Genomic DNA, 26,402 nt, shown 5'->3' on the forward strand with positions numbered 1-26,402 from the left:
TCGGTTGGTAGAGTGGCCGTGCCAGCGACCTGAGGGTTCCAGGTTCGATCCCCGCTTCTGCCAACCTAGTCACTGCTGTTGTGTCCTCGGGCAAGACACTTTACCCACCTGCTCCCAGTGCCACCCACACTGGTTTCAAAATGTAACTTAGATATCGGGCTACACAATGTAAAGCGCTTCGAGTCACAAGAGAAAAGCGCTATATAAATATAATTAACTTCACATTAAATCAAATAATTTACTGTATTGTGAATTGTGATTGAAAAGTATGCCAAGAATAAACGTGTAAAATGTTTATTAAAAATATGTATCATGGAATAAAAACAGTATTTTCCAATAGATGTCCTTTACTTGACATTCTGTCTTGTCAGTCTCCCGCTACGTGTCTTGAAGCCTGCAACAAAAAGTAAGTTTACCACACTTACAGTATAATCTACAAAAGGTTTATGTGTATCAAAACACATGCAAACTTGTTCGCACACGCAAAGCTGATCTAAATATTTGTCGATTAATGAGCAAAATAAGGAGTGCAATCCATCCCATCCATCCATTTTCTATCGCTTATTCCCTCCATTTAACATATTTGTCTTAATGATGTATGCAGAATATATGTTGATTATCAGAATGCCCACAATACTGGGAGGAGAAAATGCAAATACAAATCACTCAACATGAACAGTGAGATTTATCAATGCTGAAACTGTCCTGCAGGCAGTATCGTGCCTCTTAAAAAGTCTGAAATCTGCGTGCAAACTGGCATAGTTGCACACAGCGCTGTGAGAAAGGAGGCGATCACGCTGCAAAGACAACTGAACAGAGAAGCCTTTGTTCTACGTGTGCATGTCATATTTGGACTGTTAGAAATAAAAAGAAGAAGATATATATTCAGCAATATCATTTTATAGCTGCTGGACAACTTAAAGGGCCGATTAAACCAAATTCTATTAATTGATGTTGTTTTTTAATGGTATTCCTTTTTTGATTTAGAAAATATGCACCGTATTTTTCAGACTATAAGTAGCAGGTTTTTTTTCATAGTTTGGCCGGGGGTGCGACTTATACTCAGGAGCAACTTATGTGTGAAATTATTAACACATTACCGTAAAATATCAATATTATTTAGCTCATTCACGTAAGAGACTAGACGTATAAGATTTCATGGAATTTATGGATTAGGAGTGAGAGATAGTTTGGTAAAGGTATAGCATGTTCTATATGTTCTAGTTATTTGAATGACTCTTACCATAATATGTTAGGTTAACATAGCAGTTGCTTATTTATGCCTCATATAACCTACACTTATTCAGCCTGTTCTTCACTATTCTTGATTTATTTTAAATAGCCTTTCAAATGTCTATTCTCGGTGTTGGCTTTTATCAAATACATTTCCCACAAAAATGCAACTTATACTCCAGTGCGACTTGTATGTTTTTTTCCTTCTTTATTGTGCATTTTCGGCAGGTGCGACTTATACTCCGAAAAATATGGTATTGAACAAATATATAAACGCAACACTTTTGTTTTTGCTCCCATTTATCATGAATTGAACTTAAAGATCTGAAACTTTTACTATACACAAAATATATATTCCTCTCAAAAATTACTTACAAATCTGTGTTAGTGAGCATTTCTTATTTGCCAAGATGATCCATCCCACCTCACTGGTGTGGCATATCAAAATGCTGATTGAACAGCATGATTATTGCACAGGTGTGCCTTAGGCTGCCCACATTAAAAGGCCACTCTGAAATGTGCAGTTTTGCTTTATTAGGGGGATTATGACAAGAACTGTAACACACTGTTGTATGCCGATCCACATTATCTCAAACGTGCTTACTGGGTGACATGTCCGGTGAGTATGCTGGTCATGCAAGAACTGGGATGTTTTTAGCTTCCAGATCCTTGCAACATGAGTTAGTAAATGTTATTTATAAAGGTGATGGCCTCGGGTGATTAGTACAACAATGGGGCTCAGGGTCTCGTCACGGTATCTCTGCGCATGGAAAATGCCATCAATAAAATGCACATGGTTTCGCTGTCAATAATAACATACCAAAACCTCTGTATTGTGCCAGACGCCATTGAGTGTGAGCATTTGCCCACTCAAGTTGGTTAAGAAGACAAACTGCAGCTAGGTCGAGACCCCGATGAGGACCACGAGCATGCAGATGAGCTTTCCTGAGACAGATTGATTGATTGATACTTTTATTAGTAGATTGCACAGTACAGTACATATTCCGTACAATTGACCACTAATTGGTAACACCCCAATATGTTTTTCAACTTGTTTAAGTCGGGGTCCACGTTAATCAATTCATGGTAGTTTCTTACAGTTTGTGCAGAAATGCTATGGTTAAGCAAACCAATTGTTGAATCAGCTGTCCGGGTGGCAGGTCTCAGCCAATCATGGCTTGTGTGGTTACATATGGTCTGCGGCCGTGAGGCCAGTTGGATGCATTGCCAAATTCTCTGAAACACCTTTGGAGGCGGCTTATACCAAACGGCCTGGGCTACTGGGTGTGAAGTTGGAGAAGATGCAGGTGGAGGCCCCCTTGGTGTCCTGGGTTGTAGATTACCTGACTGACAAACCACAGTATGTGCGACTGCAGGACTGTGTGTCTGACAGGCTGGTCAGCAACACCGGGGCCCCGGAGGCTACAGTACTCTTCCCCCTTCCTCTTCACCATTTACACCACCGATTTCCACTATCAGTCAGAGTCCTGCCACCTTCAGAAGTTTTCTGATGACTCTGCGATAGTGGGGTGTATTGAGGAAGGTGATGACGAGGAATACAGGACACTGGTGGAGGACTTTGTCACATGGTGTGAAAAGAACCACCTCCAGCTCAATGTTACGGAGACCAAGGAGCTGGTTGTGGACCTGGGAAGGAGGAGGAGTACTCTGGCGACCCATCTTTCCATCCAGGGGGTGGATGTGGACATGGTTGAGGATTATAAATACCTCGGAGTACACATGGACAACAAGCTGAATGGGTCAAAACACGCTGAGGCCCTCTACAAGAAGGGACAGAGCCGAATCTATATTTCCTTTGGAGGCTAGGATCCTTCAACATCTGTACAAAGATGTTGAAGATGTTCTACGAGTCGGTGGTGGCGAGCGCCCTCTTGTACGCCGTGGCCTGCTGGGGCAGCGGGCTGAGAGTGAGGGACGCAAACAGACTGGACAAGTTGGTAGAGAAGGCCAGTAACGTGGTGGGAGTGGAGCTGGACTCTCTGGCGGTGGTGTCAGAGAGAAGTCTAGCAAAACTCCTAGCCATTATGGACAACACCTCCCACCCACTACACTTGGACCTTGCAGAGAGAATGAGCACGTTCAGTGGAAGGCTCAGACTCCCTAAATGCAAAACGGAACCACACAGGAGGTCCTTCACACCGACAGCCATCAGACTGTATTATGCATATGTTCCTTGACTGCACTTAAATGTAGAATATATGTAGAATATATTTATATTATTCATATATATTATATTATTTATTATTATCATTGTTTATTGTGAGCGAACTGTGGTGCTGAATTTCCCCCAGGGATCAATAAAGTACTTTCTATTCTATTCTAGAAAAGCGCTATACAAGTACAACCCATTTATTTATAACCCATTTATTCTTATGGCGGAGAAATAAACATTTAATTGACGGGCAACAGCTCTGGTGGACATTGCTGCAGTCAGCTAGCCTACTGCACGCTCCCTCGAAACTTGCGACATCTGAAGCATTGTGTTGTGTGATAAAACTGCACATTTCACAGTGGCCTTTTATTTTGGACAGCTCAAGGCACACCTGTCAGGTGGGATGGATTATCTTGGCAAAGAAAAAATGCTCACTAACAAATGTATACAGATTTGTGAACAATATTTGAGAGGAACAGGTATTTTGTGTTTATAGTCAAAGTTTTCGATCTTTGAGTTCATTTAAATTGGGAACAAGAACAAAAGCGTTGCGTTTTTTGTTTTTGTATTTAGTATAACTCCTAAAAAAATGTCTTGCAATATGCAGTTTGATCATTCCTGCTGCAAATAGTATACATATTGTGATTCTATATTGCAGAAAAGGTGTTAGATGATCGATATGTGCTATAATCTAATATAAGCCCCCCTCTAGTGTGGAGAGCATAATAACATGAATGTAGAGGGAAAGAAGTGTTTCCAAGGGCACATAATGCTTCTAGTATACAAAAATAGGGTGATCTGCGCCACTTTTGCAGCTATCAATTGCACAAAGTAGATCACATACAACACGTCCACCAACAGTACATGCACTTTTATAGTTTGCGCACACAGAAAAGTGTGTGGGAATTGGATCCTCAAAGATCAGGCTCTTAATATTTTCAGAAAATGGGAGTATTATTAGAATCAGACCTGCAGCCGGCTCTGTATTGTTCTTTTTCCTCCTGCCTGACGTGGATTTCGGTTCTTGCTGAGGTGTGTTTGCTGGTCTTCTTCTGGGTGTGGCTTCTTCTTGAGGTCCATTTTCTTCTTCCTTTGCTGCTTTTGTGGGCTTTTTGGCTGCTTTTTTCTTCACTGTGCTGTCAGAGTTGTGTTTCCTGGACACCTGAAGTACAGCCACAATGGGGTTAGATTTCTATGTGCTGGTGGTGATTACCTACTGAATATACCTTTTTCTTGCGGGGGTAATCATGGTCTGCATCTGTATCTTTTCTCTTTTTGGCCTTTGGAGACTTTGATTCTGGTGTGTGAGAAAAGATAAAGACACACTAAGCTTTCTCTTATGTGTAATGGTATCTCAACTATTTTTTCTGGCGTTTACCTTTAGGAGCCATAGGACCTGGATCGCCCTGAAATGACACCATTTTATATTAGTCAATACATGCTACAAATATAGTTGTTACGTATGAAAACGTGTTTGCATACTTTGAACCACATAGTCCTGCCATTGTGGTCGCGTACAGACTTCATTCCATCCACATAGTAACACTGCAACCAGGCCTCAAAACCCGAGTAGTCTTTCTTCTCTGGATCGTAACCTTTCCCACCTCCATAAACAAAAAGTCGAAATAAGAGGAGCACCTTTGTGTCGTTGTCTTCCCCCCACCCCGATCAACCTTGAAACATGGATTCTTACCTAAGTTCACCACCTCCAGCGGTACTGTGTGGCAAAGTCTGAGCAGGTCTGTATTCTCCTCTTCCATTTTGTCCTTTTTGGCTCCCTTAACATTTTTGGGCAAAACAAAACTGTTAATAATCGAGGTAAAATACTTGTTTGTACTTATTTGACCTTTTTGTTATGGATCTCCTTTTTTACAGCTTTCTTGTCTTCACACGCATCCTCTGACTCGAGGCCTTCCAGCACAGTCCGGGCAGGCACAAAGGGTGGAATGTTCAACCTGGAAGACACACATGGGCATCTTTCCAAAAACAGAAGGTATTTTGTGTGGAAACAGTGCTACACTTTTATAGTAAACACATTTCCAAGTGAAATTAGGAATTGCTTGTTTATTCATCCAAGATGATTAGAATCTGGGGAATACAAAAACATTCTTCACTCTCCTTTTCAGATCACGGTGACCTGAGTATGTATCTTCAGTCAATGGTCATTTCTTTTACAGCAGGCTCTTTGGTGAAGTGTAATATTATTGCTTCCTTTCTTTTGACTAAGGAGTCTTGCAAAAGTACTTCACACAGTGGGCACGGCTGTAACAAAATAACACTGCAATGTACTGTCAACAAGTACAAAACCCCAAACCAGTGAAGTAGCACGTTGTGTAAATTGTAAATAAAAACAGAATACAATGATTTGTAAATCCTTTTTAACTTATATTCAATTGAATAGACTGCAAAGACAAGATATTTAATGTTGGATCTGAGAAACTTTTTTTTTTTGCAAATATTAGCTCATTTTGGAATTTGATGCCTGCAACATGCTTAAAAAAAGCTGGCACAAGTGTCAAAAAAGACCGAAAAAGTTGAGGAATGCTCATCAAACACTTGTTTGGAACAGGTGGGTGCCATGATTGGGTATAAAAGCAGCTTCCATGAAATGCCCAGTCATTCACAAACAAGGATGGGGCAATGTAGTTCACTTTGTGAACAACTGCATGAGCAAATTGTCAAACAGTTCAAGAACAACATTTCTCAACAAGCTATCGCAAGAAATTTAGGCATTTCACCATCTACTGTCTGTAATATCATCAAAAGGTTCAGAGAATCTGGAGAAATCACTGCACGAAAGCGGCAATGCCCGTGACCTTTGATTCTTCAGGCGGTACTGCATCAAAAAGCGACTTCAGTGTACAAAGGATATCACCGCATGGGCTCAGGGACACTTCAGAAAACCACTGTGAGTAACTACAGTCCCTCGCTACATCTTTAAGTGCAAGTTAAAACTCTACTATGCAAAGCGAAAACCATTTATCAACAACACCCAGAAACGCCGCTGGCTTGGCTGGGCCCAAGCTCATCTAAGATGGACTGATGCAAAGTGGAAAAGTATTCTGTGGTCTGACAAGTCCACATTTCTAATTGTTTTTGGAAACTGTGGACGTCGTGTCCTCCAGACCAAAGAGGAAAAGAACCATCTGGACTGTTATAGGCGCAAACTTCAAAAGCCAGCATCTGTGATGGTATGGGGCTTTTTTAATGCCCAAGGCATGGATGGGTAACTTACATATCTGTGAAGGCACCATTAAGGGCTGAAAGGTACATACAGGTGTTGTTGCAACATATGTTGCCATTCAAGCAACATATTTTTCATGGACGCCCCTGCTTATTTCAGCAAGACAATGCCAAGCCACATTCTGTACATGTCACAAGAGTGCGGGTACTAGATTGGCCTGCCTGCAGTCCAGACCTGTCTCCCATTGAAAATGTGTGGTGCATTATCAAGTGTAAAATTTGACAACAGAGACCCCGGACTGTTGAACAACTTAAGCTGTTCATAAAGCAAGAATGGAAAATAATTCCACATGAAGAACTTCAAAAATTGGTCTCCTCAGTTCCCAAACGTTTACTGAGTGTTGTTAAAAGGAAAGGCCATGTAACACAGTGGTAAAAATGCCCCTGTGACAACTTTTTTGCAATGTGTTGCTGCCATTAAATTCCAAGTTAATGATTATTTGCAAAAAAATGAAGTTTCTCAGGTGGAACATTTTAAATATCTTGTCTTTGCAGTCTATCCAATTGAATATAAGTTAGAAAGGATTTGAAAGTCATTGTATTCGGTCTTTATTTACACAACGTGCCAACTTCCCTGGTTTTGGGTTAATTCATAATAACCTTTTGTCAAATCTTTTTTGGATCCTTTGATTTGGTGCTCATATCTGCTTTTTGCACAAAGATTTAAGCCTCTTTTGTACTCAGTCTGCGCGCTGCTTGCTGTATAATAGCCATCTTAGCTTCGTTGACCACCGCTGGACTGTTCACTTCCAGGAAGAAGTCACATGTCGGAATCCCAGCTATTCTCCCAAAAGGGAACTTCCAAGTCAAGGCCTCCAGGATTATTTCCCTCCCCGGGTTCAACTATAGCCCCCTCAAACCCCCCAGCCTCTTTGTAGCACCATCCCTGGTTAAGGCATGTGATGTACAAAGTAGTCATTAAAGGCCTACTGAAATGAGATGTTCTTATTTAAACGGGAATAGCAGGTCCATTCTATGTGTCATACTTGATCATTTTGCCATATTGCCATATTTTTGCTGAAAGGATTTAGTAGAGAACATCCACGATAAAGTTTGCAACTTTCTGTGCTAAGAGAAAAGCCCTGCCTCTACCGGAAGTAGCAGACGATGACGTCACCCGTGTGGGGGCTCCTCACATATTCACATTATTTTTAATGGGGGCATCCAACAAAAAGTGCTATTCGGACCGAGAAAACGACAATTTCCCCATTAAATTGAGCGAGGATGAAAGATTTGTGTTTGAGGATATTGATAGCGACGGACTAGGAAAAACAAAAGCGCTATTGCATTGGGACGGATTCTGATGTTTTTAGACACATTTACTAGGATAATGCTGAGAAATCCCTTATCTTTCTATTGTGTTGCTAGTGTTTTAGTGAGTTAAATAGTACCTGATAGTCGGAAGGGTATTTCCACGGGTGTGTTGACGCGCAGTGTCTCAGGGGAGTCGACAACAGCTGTATGGACGGCACAAGCTCAGCTTTTTTCCTGTAAGAACTGACTTTTTAACCACAATTTTCTCACCGAAACCTGCTGGTTGACATGTGGTCGGGATCCATGTTTGCTTGACCGCGCTCTGATCCATAGGAAAGTTTCACCTCCAGGAATTTTAAACAAGGAATCACCGTGTGTTTGTGTGGCTAAAGGCTAAAGCTTCCCAACTCCACCTTTCTACTGTGACTTATACCATTTTAATTGAACAAATTGCAAAAAAATCAGCAACACAGATGTCCAAAAAAAGTGTATAATTATGCCGTTAAAGCAGACGACTTTTAGCTGCGTGTGTGTGTGCCAGCGCTCATACTTCCTAAAAACCCGTGACGTCTTGCGTACACGTCATCATTACACGACGTTTCGAAGATGAAACTCCCGGGAAATTTAAAATTGTCCATCCATCCATCCATCTTCTTCCGCTTATCAGAGGTCGGGTCGCGGGGGTAGCAGCCTAAGCAGGGAAACCCAGACTTCCCTCTCCCCAGCCACTTCGTCAAGCTCTTCCCGGGGGATCCCGAGGCGTTCCCAGGCCAGCCGGGAGACATAGTCTTCCCAACGTGTCCTGGGTCTTCCCCGTGGCCTCCTACCGGTTGGACGTGCCCTAAACACCTCCCTCGGGAGGCGTTCGGGTGGCATCCTGACCAGATGCCCGAACCACCTCATCTGGCTCCTCTCCATGTGGAGGAACAGCGGCTTTACTTTGAGTTCCTCCCGGATGGCAGACCTTCTCACCCTATCTCTAAGGGAGAGACCCAAACTCATTTCGGCCGCTTGTACCCGTGATCTTATCCTTTCGGTCATGACCCAAAGCTCATGACCATAGGTGAGGATGGGAGATCGACCGGTAAATTGAGAGCTTTGCCTTCCGGCTCAGCTCCTTCTTCACCACAACGGATCGGTACAACGTCCGGATTACTGAAGACGCCGCACCGATCCGCCTGTCGATCTCACCATCCACTCTTCCCCCACTCGTGAACAAGACTCCTAGGTACTTGAACTCCTCCACTTGGGGCAGGGTCTCTTCCCCAACCCGGAGATGGCACTCCACCCTTTTCCGGGCGAGAACCATGGACTCGGACTTGGAGGTGCTGATTCTCATTCCGGTCGCTTCACACTCGGCTGCGAACCGATCCAGTGAGAGCTGAAGATCCCGGCCAGATGAAGCCATCAGGACCACATCATCTGCAAAAAGCAGAGACCTAATCCCGCGGCCACCAAATCGGAACCCCTCAAGTAAACTAAAAAAGCCGTATTGGCATGTGTTGCAATGTTAATATTTCATCATTGATATATAGAGGGTTGGACTCCGCCAAGGCTGTCCTTTGTCACCGATTCTGTTCATAACTTTTATGGACAGAATTTCTAGGCGCAGTCAAGGCGTTGAGGGGTTCCGGATTGGTAACCGCAGGATTAGGTCTCTGCTTTTTGCAGATGATGTGGTCCTGATGGCTTCATCTGACCGGGATCTTCAGCTCTCGCTGGATCGGTTCGCAGCCGAGTGTGAAGCGACCGGAATGAGAATCAGCACCTCCAAGTCCGAGTCCATGGTTCTCGCCCGGAAAAGGGTGGAGTGCCATCTCCGGGTTGGGGAGGAGACCCTGCCCCAAGTGGAGGAGTTCAAGTACCTAGGAGTCTTGTCCACGAGTGAGGGAAGAGTGGATCGTGAGATCGACAGGCGGATCGGTGCGGCGTCTTCAGTAATGCGGACGTTGTACCGATCCGTTGTGGTGAAGAAGGAGCTGAGCCGGAAGGCAAAGCTCTCAATTTACCGGTCGATCTACGTTCCCATCCTCACCTATGGTCATGAGCTTTGGGTCATGACCGAAAGGATAAGATCACGGGTACAAGCGGCCGAAATGAGTTTCCTCCGCCGTGTGGCGGGGCTCTCCCTTAGAGATAGGGTGAGAAGCTCTGCCATCCGGGAGGAACTCAAAGTAAAGCCGCTGCTCCTTCACATCGAGAGGAGCCAGATGAGGTGGTTCGGGCATCTGGTCAGGATGCCACCCGAACACCTCCCTAGGGAGGTGTTTAGGGCACGTCCAACCGGTAGGAGGCCACGGGGAAGACCCAGGACACGTTGGGAAGACTATGTCTCCCGGCTGGCCTGGGAACGCCTCGGGATCCCCCGGGAAGAGCTAGACGAAGTGGCTGGGGAGAGGGAAGTCTGGGTTTCCCTGCTTAGGCTGTTGCCCCCGCGACCCGACCTCGGATAAGCGGAAGATGATGGATGGATGTATATATAAACTATCAGACTGCGTGGTGGCTAGTAGTGGCTTTCAGTAGGCCTTTAACTTGACTATTCCCTTCTTAACAACAATACACACAGAGTAATATTCCAAAAAGTAAGGAGTGTTTTAAATGTATGCTGAATAGAATGGGGAATCATTTGTTGTTGTTGGTTGTACTTGTATAGCGCTTTTCTACCCCTTTTTAAGGAGCCCAAAGCCCTTTGACAATATTTCCACATTCACACGTGTAGATATGCAGACCACAGTCTTTCCACCACTTTAAGTAGTTTTAGACCCGCCTAAATACAAACCTATAAAGGATTTCAGCTCTGAGGTAGTTGCCAATGCCGTTGAAGTACTTCTGGTTGAGCAGTACTTCACAGATGGGTCGATCAAAGACACGGTCAGACAGACGCGACACCACTTTCTCCCTGCCAAGTGCAAGTCAGGGAAATGACAGTTTAGTTTTTTTTGTGTGTGTGATTATAATGGATGCGGTCCTGACCTGAAGCTTCTGTACTCAAACATGATGCAGGGTCCTCGGTCAGGCTGCCACTTCCCATTTGGCTGCCAGCTGCCGAACCTGCGTGCGTCCACGTAGCTCAGCACTCTGCCAGGCGTCTCGTTGGAATAAAAGCGCAGATGGGCATGCTTGGGAAGCTCATCCAGGGCGGTGAAGCGGAAGAACCCTGACATGCCAAAGCGAAAGACAATGTCCACCGGCTGCTGCGCCTCTTTGGCCTCGGTGTCGTCACTCTTGATGGGCGTCAGCGTGAGCTTCACTTCCTTCCCTCTGGAAGTGGCGTTGATGCGGTATGCATCGCAGGTGAAGGCCACGTCGGGGCTTTTGCTGACATCAGACTTTATGACGGGTCCAGCAAACACCACCCCGTTGCACATCTTGTTGACATAAAGGCTGGCCAGATGGAGTTCGGGTCCCTCTGGCATTTTTGTTGGAAGGAACTCAGAAGTTATGCAACTGCAAAAAAAAAAAATTAACAATGAGGTTATGTCCTTACTTCAGTGTTGTTGTCATTTGCACGGAATTGAAGGATGTCTCTATTAATGTTTTGATCATCTATTTCTCCATGCGAGTTTGTACTGTTTTACCCAGAATGAATCTGAGGTCTGTTTGGTGGCCGCGGGATTAGGTCTCTGCTTTTTGCAGATGTGGTCCTGTTGGCTTCATCTGGCCGGGATCTTCAGCTCTCACTGGATCGGTTCGCAGCCGAGTGTGAAGTGACCGGAATGAGAATCAGCAGCTGCAAGACCGAGTCCACGGTTCTATCCTGGAAAAGGGTGGAGTGCCATCTCCGGGTTGGGGAGGAGACCCTGCCCCAAGTGGAGGAGTTCAAGTACCTTGGAGTCTTGTTCACGAGTGGATCGAGAGATCGACAGGCTGATTGGTGCGGCGTCTTCAGTAACGCGGGCTTTGTACCGATCCGTTGTGGTGAAGGAGCTGAGCTGGAAGGCAAAGCTCTCAATTTACCGGTCGATCTACATTCCAAACCTCACCAATGGTCATGAGCTTTGGGTCATGACCGAAAGTATAAGATCACGGGTACAAGCGGCCCAAATTGAGTTTCCTCCGCCATGAATTGATTAACGATGTTACCATTTAGTGGTCAATTGTACGGAATATGCACTGAACTGTGCAATCTACTAATAAAATTATTAAAATAAAGGGTGGCGGGTCTCTCCCTTAGAGATAGGGTGAGAAGCTCTGTCATCCAGGAGGAACTCAAAGTAAAGCCGCTGCTCCTCCACATCGAGAGGAGCCAGATGAGGTGGCTCGGGCATCTGGTCAGGATGCCACCCGAACGCCTCCCGAGGGAGGTGTTTAGGGCACGTCCAACCGTTAGCAGGCCACGGGGAAGACCCAGGACACATTGGGAATACCATGTCTCCCGGCTGGCCTGGGAACGCTTCGGGATCCCCCGGGAGGAGCTAGACGAAGTGGCTGGGTAGAGGGAAGTCTGGGCTTCTCTGCTTAGGCTGCTGCCCCCGCAACCCGACCTCGGATAAGCGGAAGGAGGAGGGATGGAATGGTCGTTGAATGTTTTTTTTTCTTTTGACAAAATCTAATCTTAGACCTCATGATTAGATTTTGCTCACAAGCTTGGCAATTTTATAGTAATTGTAACCCGTTACCTAAACAAGTTACGAGAACCTTTTTTTTTATATTCAACGTCAGACGACGCCTCAATTACTTCAGGAAGCATTGGAGATAGTCAAACATCGCAGGTCCAACCTCAATTTATAATGTATTTTTAGACCACACGCCATGTAAAATACATACTTTGCGCTCACGTTACAAAATTGTTAATATTTTTTTGTTGAATAACCAAGCGTTTTAATGCACTTTTGCTTAGACATTAAACGACTTACCTGAAGTAGACGCCACAGTCCTCTTAACTGTATTTGAGAGCGGTTTTTATATTCCGTTTTTTACACGCCAAGTTATATTTCATGTGTTGATATTCCAAATGCTGCAAGACGGCGTTGTCAGTGACATCATGGATTTACCATCGCGTGCGTGTTACCAAACATGTTGTGTAACGTTACCGCCAACCAGCCATTGAACAACGCTGCGAAGATATCGCGAGATTTTCCAGGTAAGCTTTTAACTATCTTTCAACCTTCTCCCCCAAATTACATTTGTCATAAAAAACACATTATATTACTGTTAACTAAAAATCCCCCATCCATCCATTTTTTTGATGTTAGCTTCAATTAAAACCAAGTATTCGATTGGCGAAAGCACAACGCGTGAGCAGCGCAATGCATGATGGTAAATGTAGTGTCACGTAGTACAACCCGTTGAACATATTTTTTATTACAATTCAAATGAGTTACATAACACGTAATTTTACAAATGTGATCTAGATAGTACATTCAGCATCATCAACACAACTCCATATGATAAGAAAAAAATATTCCAAACATGTATAAATGGCACTTTCAGCATTTGTGTCTTCAAACTCTTGGTCATTGTAGAGCGTTCATCATTGTCTGGGCTTGTTTGAGCTCTGAAAAAAAAAACACATCAAATAGAAATATTAAACCATAACTGTTGGCATTAAGAGTTTGTGATGTGCGGATTGATACTGAAATAGTAATACCGCCGATACCATTATCATTCCGCACTCCATCCAGCTGTATGATTACTCGCCATAGATGATATCTGTATTACCTGACACCTTCTATCTTAGCTACTTCTCTTTGTTTTTAATGTCTATTTTCTGTTTTCTGCTGAATTTACTCTCTATTTTATGCTGCAGCTGTCACTGTTGTACATGGTCTTTGTTATATATATATGATAGACATAAAATATCATATATAATATACTGTACATATATTATGTAAATATTACGTATATATGTTACATTTTATATTGCTATATTTAGTCTATTTATACCTTGCATTGTCCTTTCCATCCTTACACTTTCCATCATTGTAACTGAGCTACTGTGTGGAACAATTTCCCTTGTGGATCATTAAAGTTTGTCTAAGTCCAAAGATACCAGATCTTTATGCTCTAGCATTGATTCTCATATCAAAATATCAATACTTTTGAGATAATGTATATTAACAGGAACAGTGTAACGTAACTACATAATTGAAGACTTTTCTGAATGAAACGCAATTGATGGGAACTACTTTTTCTTCTGCCTTGGTGGTAAGCACGCCGTGCTCAGTCTGTCATTTGTTTATTTAATAAAATGACGACATTTAATCCTCTCTGAGCTGCCACCTTATCAGGGTAGAGAAGTTTGCGTGTCCTAATGATCCGAGGAGCAATGTTGTCCGGGGGCTTTATGCCCCCTTGTAGGGTCTCCCAAGACAAACAGGTCCTAGGTGAGGGATCAGACAAAGAGCAGCTTGAAGACCTTTATGAAGAAGACAAATCATGGACCCAGATTTTCGGAGGGGGGTCACGATGGCGAGAGCCTGGTGGCCGGGCCTGTTCCCATAGGACCCATAGCCCGAAGAGGCAACGTGGGTCATCCCTCCAATGGGTTCACCACCCATAGTAGGGGCCATAGAGGTCGGGTGCAATGTGAGCTGGGCGGCAGCCGAAGGCAGGTCTGCTTGGCGGTCCGATCCTCGGCTACATAAGCTAGTTCTTGGGACGTGGAACCTCACCTCACTGGGGGGGAAGGAGCCTGAGCTACTGCGCGAAGTGGAGAAAATCCGGCTGGATATAGTCAGGACTCACTTCGACGCACAGCAAGGGCTCTGGAACCACTTCTCTCGAGAGGGGCTAGACTCTCTTCCACTCTGGTGTTGCCGGCAGTGAGAGGCGACGGGCTGGGGTGGCAATTCTTGTTGCCCCCCGGCTCAAAGCCTACACGTTGGAGTTCAACCCAGTGGACGAGAGGGTAGCCTCCGTCCGCCTTCGGATGGGGGGACGGGTCCTGACTGTTGTTTGTGCTTACGCACCAAACAGCAGTTCAGAGTACCCACCCTTTTTGGGTACACTCAAGCGAGTACTGGAAAGTGCTCCTCCGGGTGATTCCCTTGTCCTACTGAGGCACTTCCACCGCTCGTGTTGGCAACGACAGTGAAACCTGGAGAGGCGTGATTGGGAAGAATGGCTGCCCAGATCTCAACCTGAGTGGTGTTTTGTTATTGGACTTCTGTGCTCGTCACCGATTGTCCATAACAAACACCATATTCAAACATAAGGGTGTCCATATGTGCAATTGGCACCAGGACACCCTAGGCTGCAGTTCCATGATCGACTTTGTAGTTGTGTCATCGGATTTGCGGCCTCATGTTTCGGACACTCGGGTGATCACCACCTGGTGGTGAGTTGGCTGCGATGGTGGGGGAGGATGCCGGACAGACCTGGCAGGCCCAAACACATTGTGATTGGGTTTGCTGGGAACGTCTGGCAGAGTCTCCTGTCAGAGAGAGTTTCAATTCCCACCTCCGGAAGAACTTTGAACATGTCACGAGGGAGGTGCTGGACATTGAGTCCGAGTGGACCATGTTCCGCACCTCTATTGTCGAGGCAGCTGATTGGAGCTGTGGCCGCAAGGTAGTTGGTGCCTGTCGTGGCGGTAATCCGAGAACCCGTTGGTGGACACCGGCGGTGAGGGATGCCGTCAAGCTGAAGAAAGAGTCCTATCGGGTTCTTTTGGCTCATAGGACTCCGGAGGCAGTGGACAGGTACTGACAGGCCAAGCGGTGTGCAGCTTCAGCGGTCGTGTAGGCAAAAACTCAGACATGGGAGGACTTCGGGGAAGCCATGGAAAACGACTTCCGGACGTCTTCGAAGCGATTCTGGACCACCATCCGCCGCCTCAGGAAGGGAATGCAGTGCACTGTCTACACCAGGTGTCACCAGCGCGTGTCCGCGAGCACCAGGTCGCCCGTAAGGACCAGATGAGTAGCCCGCTGGCCTGTTCTAAAAATAGCTCAAATAGCAGCACTTACCAGTGAGCTGCCTCTATTTTTTTATTTTAGAGATAGGGTGAGAAGCTCTGCCATCCGGGAGGAGTTAAAAGTAAAGCCGCTGCTCCTCCACATCGAGAGGAGCCAGATGAGGTGGTTCGGGCATCTGGTCAGGATGCCACCCGAACGCCTCTCTAAGGAGGTGTTTCGGGCACGTCCGACCGGTAGGACGCTACAGGACACGTTGGGAAGACTATGTTTCCCGGCTGGCCTGGGAACACCTTAAGATTCCCCGGGAAGAGCTGGACGAAGTGGCTGGGGAGAGGAGCGTCTGGGCTTCCCTGCTTAGGCTACTGCCCCCGCGATCCGACCTCGGATAAGCGGAAGAAGATGGATGAGTCACTTAGTATTGTAAAACAGCAGGTGTATTTATCCTTTTCTTGTAGGGTACTAGATAGACTACTTCAGAGTTGAATATAAGAAATAAGATAATGCCCTCATTTTTTACGCCCTGTGATTTTTTTTTTGTTTGAAGAGCAGCAACACTTGAAATACAATATTTTTTTTAATTTTACCAGACACATGAGATATATTTGCATGTATTGGTCAGCTGCCAACCGGACTTATACTCTGTATCAAACTGGAAAGAAAATCAGTGGTATCGCACATTGTTGTAAAGAATCGATGCACAACAAACCTGAAAGCAAGACTCTGAACTTGTCAGCAGAAAGTGAGACTACAGTGGTTTCCGAGGACCCCGACTCTGCTCCTTGAGTCAGCAGCTTCAGCTGAACAACTGGCTCATTGACCTCCTTTAGCTCGCTGGAACTGAGAGTGTAGTCCACGCGCCAGGAAACGGCCTCCAATCTTCCCACTAAAATGAAGCACAGCAAATGTCACTAAGCAACACTCATTAATGCACAGTAAGATCCACATCAATATTGTACTTACATCTCAAGCTCGTCTCTCTTAGTTTGTCCTGCACTGCAGTGTGTTTCTCTTCATACGACTTGCACAGCCCGGTTGTGTGTTCTAAAATAGTTTGTTTGATTAATCATCTCAAAACGTAAAACAACATTAGTAGTAGGCAAGACAAGGCGAGTACATTCAGAAATTGAAAATGTTGCAGACCGAAAGGGTTTAGGCTGAAGTTGAACACTTATTGCGCCTAACCCTAAACATCCTCCACCCCATAATGGTATAACATTGTCCACTTTGCATAGAGTCCTGCACAAATCATACAAAAAGTTTGAACGCTCTAATCAGCAAATGAACTGCAAAAACTCCCCGTCTTTAATTGGTCTCTTAAGTAAATATTAAACCTTTTTCTGGGGGGAATAGAAGTAAGCTCTGCAGGAAAAAAAAAAAATAGGCAACTCTTCTCATGTATGAAAAACAGGCCAGTTTATAACTATCTACTTGACCAGTTATTTTTTTTAAGATTAAATACTGATATCATGTGTACAGTACATGCCAAAAGTTTGGACACACCTCATTCAATGCATTTTATTTTTATTTTCATGACTATTTACATTGTAGATTGTCACTGAAGGCATCAATTATATGAATGAACACATGTGGAGTTATATACGTAACAAAAAAAGATGAAATAACTAAAAACATGTTTTAAATTCTAGTTTCTTCAAAATAGCCACCCTTTGTTCTGATTACTGCTTTGCACACTCTTGGCATTCTCTCGATGAGCTTCAAGCACACCTGTGAAGTGAAAACCATTTCAGGCGACAACCTCTTGAAGCTCAGAGAGAATGCCAAGAGTGTGCAAAGCAGTAATCAGAACAAAGGGTGGCTATTTTGAAGAAACTAGAATACAAAACATGTTTTCAGGTATTTCCCCTTTTTTTGTTAAGTACATAACTCCACATGTGTTCATTCATAGTTTGGATGCCTTCAGTCACAATCTACAATGTAAATGTTTACGTCCTGGGCATGACGTTAAAGTGCATCCGGCAGTGGAGGCTCCACTAAGGGGTTTTGGGGCACTAGGAGGTTAACCCCTTTATTACTGTAACCCCAGGTGACCCTTGCCAAAGGCCTCGTACCTGACTGCCCCCTGGCCAGGGATACGGTGAAGACCTCAACGGTGGAACAGGCGGGGGATGATTGCTAACCCCATGGTGCATCACAACGGCTGGGATGGCGGATGAAGGCTGCAGCAGAAAAGGGTCCCCAGTCCTCTTGGACTCCATGCCACTGGATCCTGACCCAGTGGTGACTGTCTGTGCACCAGTCTCCCCACATCAAAAAATATCACGCACAAGCATCCTCCATAAAGGGATACTCCCCTACCAGGAGGACCGTTAACTCGCTTCGATGATGACAATGTAAATAGTTATGAAAATAGAGAAAAATCATTGGATGAGAAGGTGCGTCCACACCTTTGTGGGGGCAAAAAAGTATTTAGTCAGCAAGTTCTCCCACTTAAAATGATGACAGAGGTCTGTAATTTTCATCATAGGTACACTTCAACTGTGAGAGACAGAATGTGGGGAAAAAATTCACATTGTAGGAATTTTAAAGAATTTATTTGTAAATTATGGTAGAAAATAAGTATTTGGTCAACCATTCAAAGCTCTCACTGATGGATGGAGGTTTTGGCTCAAAATCTCACGATACATGGCCCCATTCATTCTTCCCTTAACACGGATCAATCGTCCTGTCCCCTTAGCAGAAAAACAGCCCCAAAGCATGATGTTTCCACCCCCATGCTTCACAGTAGGTGTGGTGTTCTTGGAATGCAACTCAGTATTCTTCTTCCTCCAAACACCACGAGTTGAGTTTATACCAAAAAGTTCTATTTTGGTTTCATCTGACCACATGACATTCTCCCAATCCTCTGCTGTATCATCCATGTATCCATTTTGGTATAAACTCACATTCTGTCTCTCACAGTTGAAGTGTACCTATGATGAAAATTACAGACCTCTGTCGTCATTTTAAGTGGAGAACTTGCACAATCGCTGGCTGACTAAATACTTCTTTGCCCCACTGTATGTTGTATCTGCTGATGTAAGTTATGTTAAGTTGTGAAAATAAAAATACAGATACCGATACAAAGAGGCCGATACAGATGTACGTAAAAATGCCAAACCTGGGATGATTGGTCGATCTCTAATATAGAGTAGCAGTCGTCAAACATTTAGTAGACTAACCTTTAGGCAGACCAAGCTGCTGTAGCTCACTGGACAAAGATTCACTGTCAACATCATGCTTGGCTGCGCTGGAGTAAATGAAGCTGAGCACGGCCACACTCGCTTTGATGTCTCCACTCTCTGCAACAGTCATCGGCACCAAATCATCCATCCATTTTCATATTGTTTCATAAAAAACATTGCAGAAAAAGACCCAGCATTTGCATTTTCTACAAGCAATTTGCAATACTGCGTGCGTATCTTAGTAACAGAAAAGAAGATTCTTATTCCTTACCAAACTTTGCATCTGCTGTAAGCTTTGTGACCTTATCGTACTAGAAAGATTTTCATAAATCACAGTTTAGTTTTAGGGAAATGTGAATAAAAGAATGTAGGACGCAGTCAAACTTACATCAATGCCCTCACCGAGCAAACCTTTCAGCACTTGGACACAGAGGAGTTTCATCTTAACACTGGACTGCAATAAAGAGGACAAGCAGGATTTGCAACAAATTGTCAGTGGATCATTGAGGTCGACAGGCGGATCGATGCGGCGTCTTCAGTTATGCGGACGCTGTATCGATCCGTTGTGGTGAAGAAGGAGCTGAGCTGGAAGGCAAAGCTCTCAATTTGCCGATCGACCTACGTTCCAATCCTCACCTATGGTCATATGCTTTGGGTCATGGTAAATGGGTTGTACTTGTATAGCACTTTTCTACCCCTTTTTAAGAAGCCCAAAGCTGACCGAAAGGACAAGGTCACGGGTACAAGCGGCCGAAATGAGTTTCCTCCGCCGGATGGCAGGTCTCTCCCTTAGAGATAGGGTGAGAAGCTCTGCCATCCGGGGTGAGCTCAAAGTAAAGCCGCTGCTCCTCCACATGGAGAGGTGTGGTTTGGGTATCTGGTCAGCATGCCACCCGAACGCCTCCCTCGGGAGATGTTTAGGGCATGTCCGACCGGGAGGAGGCCACGGGGAAGACCCAGGACACGTTGGGAAGACTATGTCTCCCGGCTGGCCTGGGAACGCCTCGGGATCCCCCGGGAAGAGCTAGATGACGTGGCTTGGGAGAGGGAAGTCTGGGCTTCCCTGCTTAGGCTGCAGCCCCCGCGACCCGACCTCGGATAAGCCGAAGAAGATGGATGGACGATTGTGAGCACAAAATAAAATAAAAAAAACCTGCTGTTATTTACCATTTTTGCCAGTGTGCTGATTTCGGCAAGGACCCAGTCCGGGCAGTCCAAATCCCCGCAGAAACGGAACCGCTGACCGAGAAACACATCACAAGATGAACGTCGTCTAGCAAGCTATGCTAATAAAGCTACTAGTTTAGTCCGCTAAATACGCGAAACAAGACCAAATCTGCGTTAGTCTGAGCGGCACAAAATAGTTTTATACATCCATTATAGGTGGCGAAAAATGTCTTTAAAAGCAGTGACTGGAAAACTATGTTAATTGATGTGAAGAAAAAGATGCGCTTACCATTGCTAGCCGACAACTGAGCCAAAACACGGAAGTCAACAGGAAGTGGTTTACATAACGGCATCTGATTGGACCATTGATAGTGGGCGGGACTTCTCCACTATCTGTTCTCCGTGCTGATGCTTATTGATTTGTGTATTTAGTGGCATTCCATGAGATTCGGTTGAATGGAATACGTGTTATCAAAACTTGGCACGTAATAACTCTGAGATGTAACTACATTTTGTACATCCCCCTATATGTCAAATATGAGAAATGTGAACGTCCCAGTCACTTTAACAATACATAATACATTTGATTCGTATAGCCCTGCGAGCATGTTCTCTCTCTCTCCCGGTGATGATCCTTCCGCAAGTTCCATCCATCCATTTTCTACCGCTTATTCCCTTTTGGGGTCGCGGGGGGCGCTGGCGCCTATCTCAGCTACAATCGGGCGGAAGGCGGGGTACACCCTGGACATGTCGCCACCTCATCGCAGGGCTAACACAGATAGACAGACAACATTCACACTCACATTCACACACTAGGGCCAATTTAGTGTTGCCAATCAACCTATCCCCAGGTGCATGTCTTTGGAAGTGGGAGGAAGCCGGAGTACCCGGAGGGAACCCACGCATTCACGGGGAGAACATGCAAACTCCACACAGAAAGATCCCGTGCCTGGATTAGAACCCAGGACTGCAGGAACTTCGTATTGTGAGGCAGACGCACTAACCCCTCTACCACCGTGAAGCCCCTTCCGCAAGTTCACCTACGGAAACCTTGTTACGACTTTTACTTCCTCTAGATCAGGGGTGCCCACACTTTTTCTGCAGGCGAGCTACTTTTCAATTGACCAACTCGAGGGGATCTACGTCATTTATATATATCATTTATATTTATTTATTTATGAAAGAGACATTTTTGTAAACAAGTTAAATGTGTTTAATGATAATACAAGCATGTGTAACACATATAGATGTCTTTCTTTCACAAAGACAAGAATATAAGTTGGTGTATTACCTGATTCTGATGACTCGCATTGATTGGAATCAGACAGTAATGATGATAACGCCCACATTTTCAAATGGAGGAGATTAAAAGTTGTCCTTTCTGTACAATACCACATGAAAGTGGTTGGTTTTTGGCATCTAATTCATCCAGCTTCCATACACTTTACAAGAAAAACATTGGCGGCAAATTCCGTAGCTTGCTTGATTGACATTCACGGCACCCGAGGGTCTTGTGAAATGACGCTGGCTGCTGCCAGTTTATTATTATGAAAAAATGACAGAGAGGAAGGCGAGAAACACTTTTTATTTCAACAGACTTTCGTCAAAACTCTAAAGGCCGACTCCACATTTCCTATCTTCACAATAAAAGCCCTGCTTCGTGCTGCCTGCGCTAACAAAATAAGAGTCTCAGAAAGCTGGCGTGCACAAGTGATGTGCACGCCAGCTTTCTGAGGGATCGCTTGTGCACGCCAGTTTTCCGAGACTCTGTATTTAGTTAGCGCAGGCAGCATGAAGCAGGGCTTTTATTGTGAAGATAGGAAATGTGGAGTCGGCCTTTAGAGTTTTGACGGAAGGTACGGCGCGAGAGTCTGTTGAAATAAAAAGTGTTTCTCGCCTTCCTCTCGGTCATATTTTCATAATAATGATCTTGCAGCAGCCAGCGTCATCTCACAAGACCCTCCGGTACCGTGAATGTCATTTAAGTGACGTCTTGGTGAAGATTGATGATCACTCATTTTTAGGTCTATTTTTTTTAAAAGCCTGGGTGGAGATCGACTGACACACCCCCCGCGGTCGACTGGTAGCTCGCGATCGACGTAATGGGCACCCCTGCTCTAGATAGTCAAGTTTGACCGTCTTCTCGGCCTCCGCCAGAGCAACACTTTAGTATGAGGAACATATTCATAGTAACAAAGACTTAAGTTGGAGTTTTTTGGACACTACGGGAACATATTCCAAGTAACAAAAACTTAATTTAGAGTTATTTGGTTAGGGTTAGAGGGTTAGGGGTATTATGTTACTAATTTGGACGTCAATAAGCAACTAATTAATGGTGAATATGTTCCCCATACTAAAGTGTTACTATTTTTTTTTTTACTGGTGCACAAAATGAACCGCGCATGAACATCACCTTGTTCAAACAACAAAACCAACACAGTGCATAAACTCACAACAAATTACACACCTGCAAATCAGTGACTTCTGCTGTTGCCGTATCTGTAATATGCCGATAGGGAGAAGTTTGTATTTACACAAGGAGTCAAATACGTCTTGACCTCCACCGAACCCCTAAGGTTCGATCAAACCCAGGTTAAGAACCACTGACTTAAACGGGTTTGGCACTGTAAGTGTAGTGTAACTTATTTTTATTGTATTCTGAGCATGCAGAGCTATAAACTAATTAACATTTTTTTTTAAGTATTGGTCTCATGATCTCATCAGAAAATTAACAAAAAAAACAGATGAGTAGATACTGCAAAAAAAAAACAACAACAAAAAAAACTGTAGATTTACCAGCAGAGGGAGCCATTTTATTGCTTTAACGTTGTTGGCACTGTAAGTGTCAAGGAACTTATTATAATGTAAGCAAACAGAGCTATAAACTAATTTACTGTTTTTTTAAGTATTGGTCTCATCATAACATTAACAAACAAACAGATGAGTAGATACTGCAAAAAGAAAAAGTCAAATTACCAGCAGAACATTAAAAAAACAGATGGATGAACAGATACTGCAAAAAACAAACAAAAACAACCAGCCAAATTACCAGCAGAGGGAGCCATTTCATTACTTTAGCGTTGTTGGCACTGTAAGTGTTGTCTGACTTATTTTTATTGTAATGTAAGCAATCAGAGCTAATAATTTACAATTTTTTTTTCAGTATTGATTTCACCAGAACTTAAAAAAAAAAACCAGATATATGAGCATATACTGCAAAAAGAAAAAAAAAGTCAATTTACCAGCAGAGGGAGACATTTAATCACTTTTGCATTGTTGGCACTGTAAGTGTTGTCCAAACGTAATTTTATTATAATGTAAGCAAGCAGAGCTATAAACTAATTTACAGTTTTTTTTTTAAGTATTGGTCTCATCAGAAAATTAACAAAAAAAAAAAAAGATGAGTAGATACTGCAAAAAAAAAGAAAAAGAAAAAAAATAGTAAATTTACCAGCAGAGGGAGCCATTTCATTACTTTAACGTTGTTGGCACTGTAAGTGTTAAGGAAATTATTATAATGTAAGCAAACAGAGCTATAAACTAATTTACAGTTTTTTAAAGTATTGTTCTCATCAGAACATTAGAAAAACAAACAGATGAGTAGATACTGCAAAAAGAAAAAGTGAAATTACCAGCAGAACATTAAAAAAACAGATGGATGAGCAGATACTGCAAAAACCCCCCAAAAAACCCAGCCAAATAACCAGCAGAGGGAGCCATTTCACTACTTTAGCGTTGTTGGCACTGTAAGTGTTGTCCGTCTTATTTTTATTGTAATGTAGGCAATCAGAGCTAATAATTTACTCTTTTTTTTAAAGTATTGATTTCACCAGAACTTAAAAAAACAAAACAGATATATGAGCAGATACTGCAAAAAAAAAAAAAAAAAAAAAGTCAAATTACCAGCAGAGGGAGACATTTCATCACTTTTGCATTGTTGGCACTGTAAGTGTTGTGTAACGTAATTTTATTATAATGTAAGCAAGCAGAGCTATAAACTAATTTACAGTTTTTTTTTAAGTATTGGTCTCATCAGAAAAATAACCAAAAAAAAAAGATGAGTAGAAACTGCAAAAAAAAAAGAAAAAAAAAAGTAAATTTACCAGCAGAGGGAGACATTTCATCACTTTTGCATTGTTGGCACTGTAAGTGTTGTCCAACGTAATTTTATTATAATGTAAGCAAGCAGAGCTATAAACTAATTTACAGTTGTTTTTTTTAAGTATTGGTCTCATCAGAAAATTAACAAAAAAAAAAGATGAGTAGATACTGCAAAAAAAAAAGAAAAGAAAAAAAAAGTAAATTTACCAGCAGAGGGAGCCATTTCATTACTTTAACGTTGTTGGCACTGTAAGTGTTAAGGAAATTATTATAATGTAAGCAAACAGAGCTATAAACTAATTTACAGTTTTTTAAGTATTGGTCTCATCAGAACATTAACAAACAAACAGATGAGTAGATACTGCAAAAAGAAAAAGTCAAATTACCAGCAGAACATTAAAAAAACAGATGGATGAGCAGATACTGCAAAAAAACAACAAAAAAAAGCAGCCAAATAACCAGCAGAGGGAGCCATTTCATTACTTTAGCGTTGTTGGCACTGTAAGTGTTGTCTGTCTTATTTTTATTGTAATGTAAGCAATCAGAGCTAATAATTTACTCTTTTTTTTAAAGTATTGATTTCACCAGAACTTAAAAAAACTAAACAGATATATGAGCAGATACTGCAAAAAAAAAAAAAAAAAAATAGTCAAATTACCAGCAGAGGGAGACATTTCATCACTTTTGCATTGTTGGCACTGTAAGTGTTGTGTAACGTAATTTTATTATAATGTAAGCAAGCAGAGCTATAAACTAATTTACAGGTTTTTTTTTTTAAGTCTTGGTCTCATCAGAAAATTAACAAAAAAAAGAGTAGAAACTGCAAAAAAAAAGAAAAAAAAAGTAAATTTACCAGCAGAGGGAGACATTTCATCACTTTTGCATTGTTGGCACTGTAAGTGTTGTCCAACGTAATTTTATTATAATGTAAGCAAGCAGAGCTATAAACTAATTTACAGGTTTTTTTTTTTAAGTATTGGTCTCATCAGAAAATTAACAAAAAAATAAGATGAGAAAATTAACAAAAAAAAGAGTAGAAACTGCAAAAAAAAAAGAAAAAAAAAGTAAATTTACCAGCAGAGGGAGACATTTCATCACTTTTGCATTGTTGGCACTGTAAGTGTTGTCCAACGTAATTTTATTATAATGTAAGCAAGCAGAGCTATAAACTAATTTACAGGTTTTTTTTTTTAAGTATTGGTCTCATCAGAAAATTAACAAAAAAAAAAGATGATACTGCAAAAAAAAAAGAAAAGAAAAAAAAAGTAAATTTACCAGCAGAGGGAGCCATTTCATTACTTTAACGTTGTTGGCACTGTAAGTGTTAAGGAACTTATTATAATGTAAGCAAACAGAGCTATAAACTAATTTACAGTTTTTTTAAGTATTGGTCTCATCATAACATTAACAAACAAACAGATGAGCAGATACTGCAAAAAGAAAAAGTCAAATTACCAGCAGAACATTAAAAAAACAGATGGATGAGCAGATACTGCAAAAAAAACAAAAAACAAAAAACAGCCAAATTACCAGCAGAGGGAGCCATTTCACTACTTTAGCGTTGTTGGCACTGTAAGTGTTGTCTGACTTATTTTTATTGTAATGTAGGCAATCAGAGCTAATAATTTACTCTTTTTTTTAAAGTATTGATTTCACCAGAACTTAAAAAAACAAAACAGATATATGAGCAGATACTGCAAAAAAAAAAGAAAAGAAAAAAAAAGTAAATTTACCAGCAGAGGGAGCCATTTCATTACTTTAACGTTGTTGGCACTGTAAGTGTTAAGGAACTTATTATAATGTAAGCAAACAGAGCTATAAACTAATTTACAGTTTTTTTAAGTATTGGTCTCATCATAACATTAACAAACAAACAGATGAGCAGATACTGCAAAAAGAAAAAGTCAAATTACCAGCAGAACATTAAAAAAACAGATGGATGAGCAGATACTGCAAAAAAAACAAAAAACAAAAAACAGCCAAATTACCAGCAGAGGGAGCCATTTCACTACTTTAGCGTTGTTGGCACTGTAAGTGTTGTCCGTCTTATTTTTATTGTAATGTAAGCAAGCAGAGCTAATAATTAACTTTTTTTTTTTTAAGTATTGACTTCACCAGAACTAAAAAAAACAAAAAACAGATATAGTATATGAGCAGATACTGCAAAAAGAAAAAAAAAAGTCAAATTAC

At 42.6% G+C, this 26,402-nt stretch overlaps 2 protein-coding genes and 1 long non-coding RNA gene across 3 annotated transcripts; 1 reads left to right on the forward strand and 2 right to left on the reverse strand.

Moving 5' to 3' along the window:
- Nucleotides 1-278: 278 nt before the first annotated feature.
- Nucleotides 279-13,042, reverse strand: LOC133562867 (endonuclease 8-like 1). Its single transcript, XM_061916674.1, has 10 exons — nucleotides 12,760-13,042; nucleotides 10,877-11,350; nucleotides 10,683-10,802; nucleotides 5,253-5,361; nucleotides 5,100-5,184; nucleotides 4,889-5,010; nucleotides 4,785-4,812; nucleotides 4,633-4,703; nucleotides 4,376-4,568; nucleotides 279-394 (listed from the first exon to the last, which is right to left on the reverse strand). Exons 2-10 carry the CDS (start codon nucleotides 11,317-11,319, stop codon nucleotides 348-350), a joined length of 1,218 nt encoding a protein of 405 aa, XP_061772658.1. The 5' UTR covers nucleotides 11,320-11,350; nucleotides 12,760-13,042; the 3' UTR covers nucleotides 279-347.
- On the forward strand, nucleotides 12,327-18,846 carry LOC133562869 (uncharacterized). The gene is made up of 2 exons (XR_009808920.1): nucleotides 12,327-12,986; nucleotides 17,807-18,846. It is a non-coding gene; the product is annotated as an uncharacterized LOC133562869 (long non-coding RNA).
- Nucleotides 13,187-20,487, reverse strand: LOC133562868 (COMM domain-containing protein 4-like). The gene is made up of 8 exons (XM_061916675.1): nucleotides 20,401-20,487; nucleotides 20,112-20,183; nucleotides 19,333-19,398; nucleotides 19,216-19,255; nucleotides 18,942-19,061; nucleotides 16,723-16,803; nucleotides 16,469-16,645; nucleotides 13,187-13,400 (listed from the first exon to the last, which is right to left on the reverse strand). Exons 1-8 carry the CDS (start codon nucleotides 20,401-20,403, stop codon nucleotides 13,360-13,362), a joined length of 600 nt encoding a protein of 199 aa, XP_061772659.1. The 5' UTR covers nucleotides 20,404-20,487; the 3' UTR covers nucleotides 13,187-13,359.
- Between the last annotated feature and the right edge of the window lie 5,915 nt (nucleotides 20,488-26,402).

Source organism: Nerophis ophidion, linkage group LG12 (genome assembly GCF_033978795.1).
Source record: "Nerophis ophidion isolate RoL-2023_Sa linkage group LG12, RoL_Noph_v1.0, whole genome shotgun sequence".
Classification (NCBI taxonomy): domain Eukaryota; kingdom Metazoa; phylum Chordata; class Actinopteri; order Syngnathiformes; family Syngnathidae; genus Nerophis; species Nerophis ophidion.

Bases quoted from the DNA above. Each gene is read 5' to 3' on its own strand.
- LOC133562868 (XM_061916675.1), bottom strand. The intron at 19,062-19,215 runs GTAAGGAATAAG...TGACTGTTGCAG, and splicing joins TACAGCAGATGCAAAGTTTG to AGAGTGGAGACATCAAAGCG. The intron at 16,804-18,941 runs GTTAGTCTACTA...AAACTATTTTAG, and splicing joins GCAGCTTGGTCTGCCTAAAG to AACACACAACCGGGCTGTGC.
- LOC133562867 (XM_061916674.1), bottom strand. From the start codon at position 11,319: ATGCCAGAGGGACCCGAACTCCATCTGGCCAGCCTTTATGTCAACAAG. The intron at 5,362-10,682 runs GTTTGTATTTAG...TGTGTCTTCCAG, and splicing joins AGAGCTGAAATCCTTTATAG to GTTGAACATTCCACCCTTTG. The intron at 395-4,375 runs GTCTGATTCTAA...TTTTTGTTGCAG, and splicing joins CAATACAGAGCCGGCTGCAG to GCTTCAAGACACGTAGCGGG.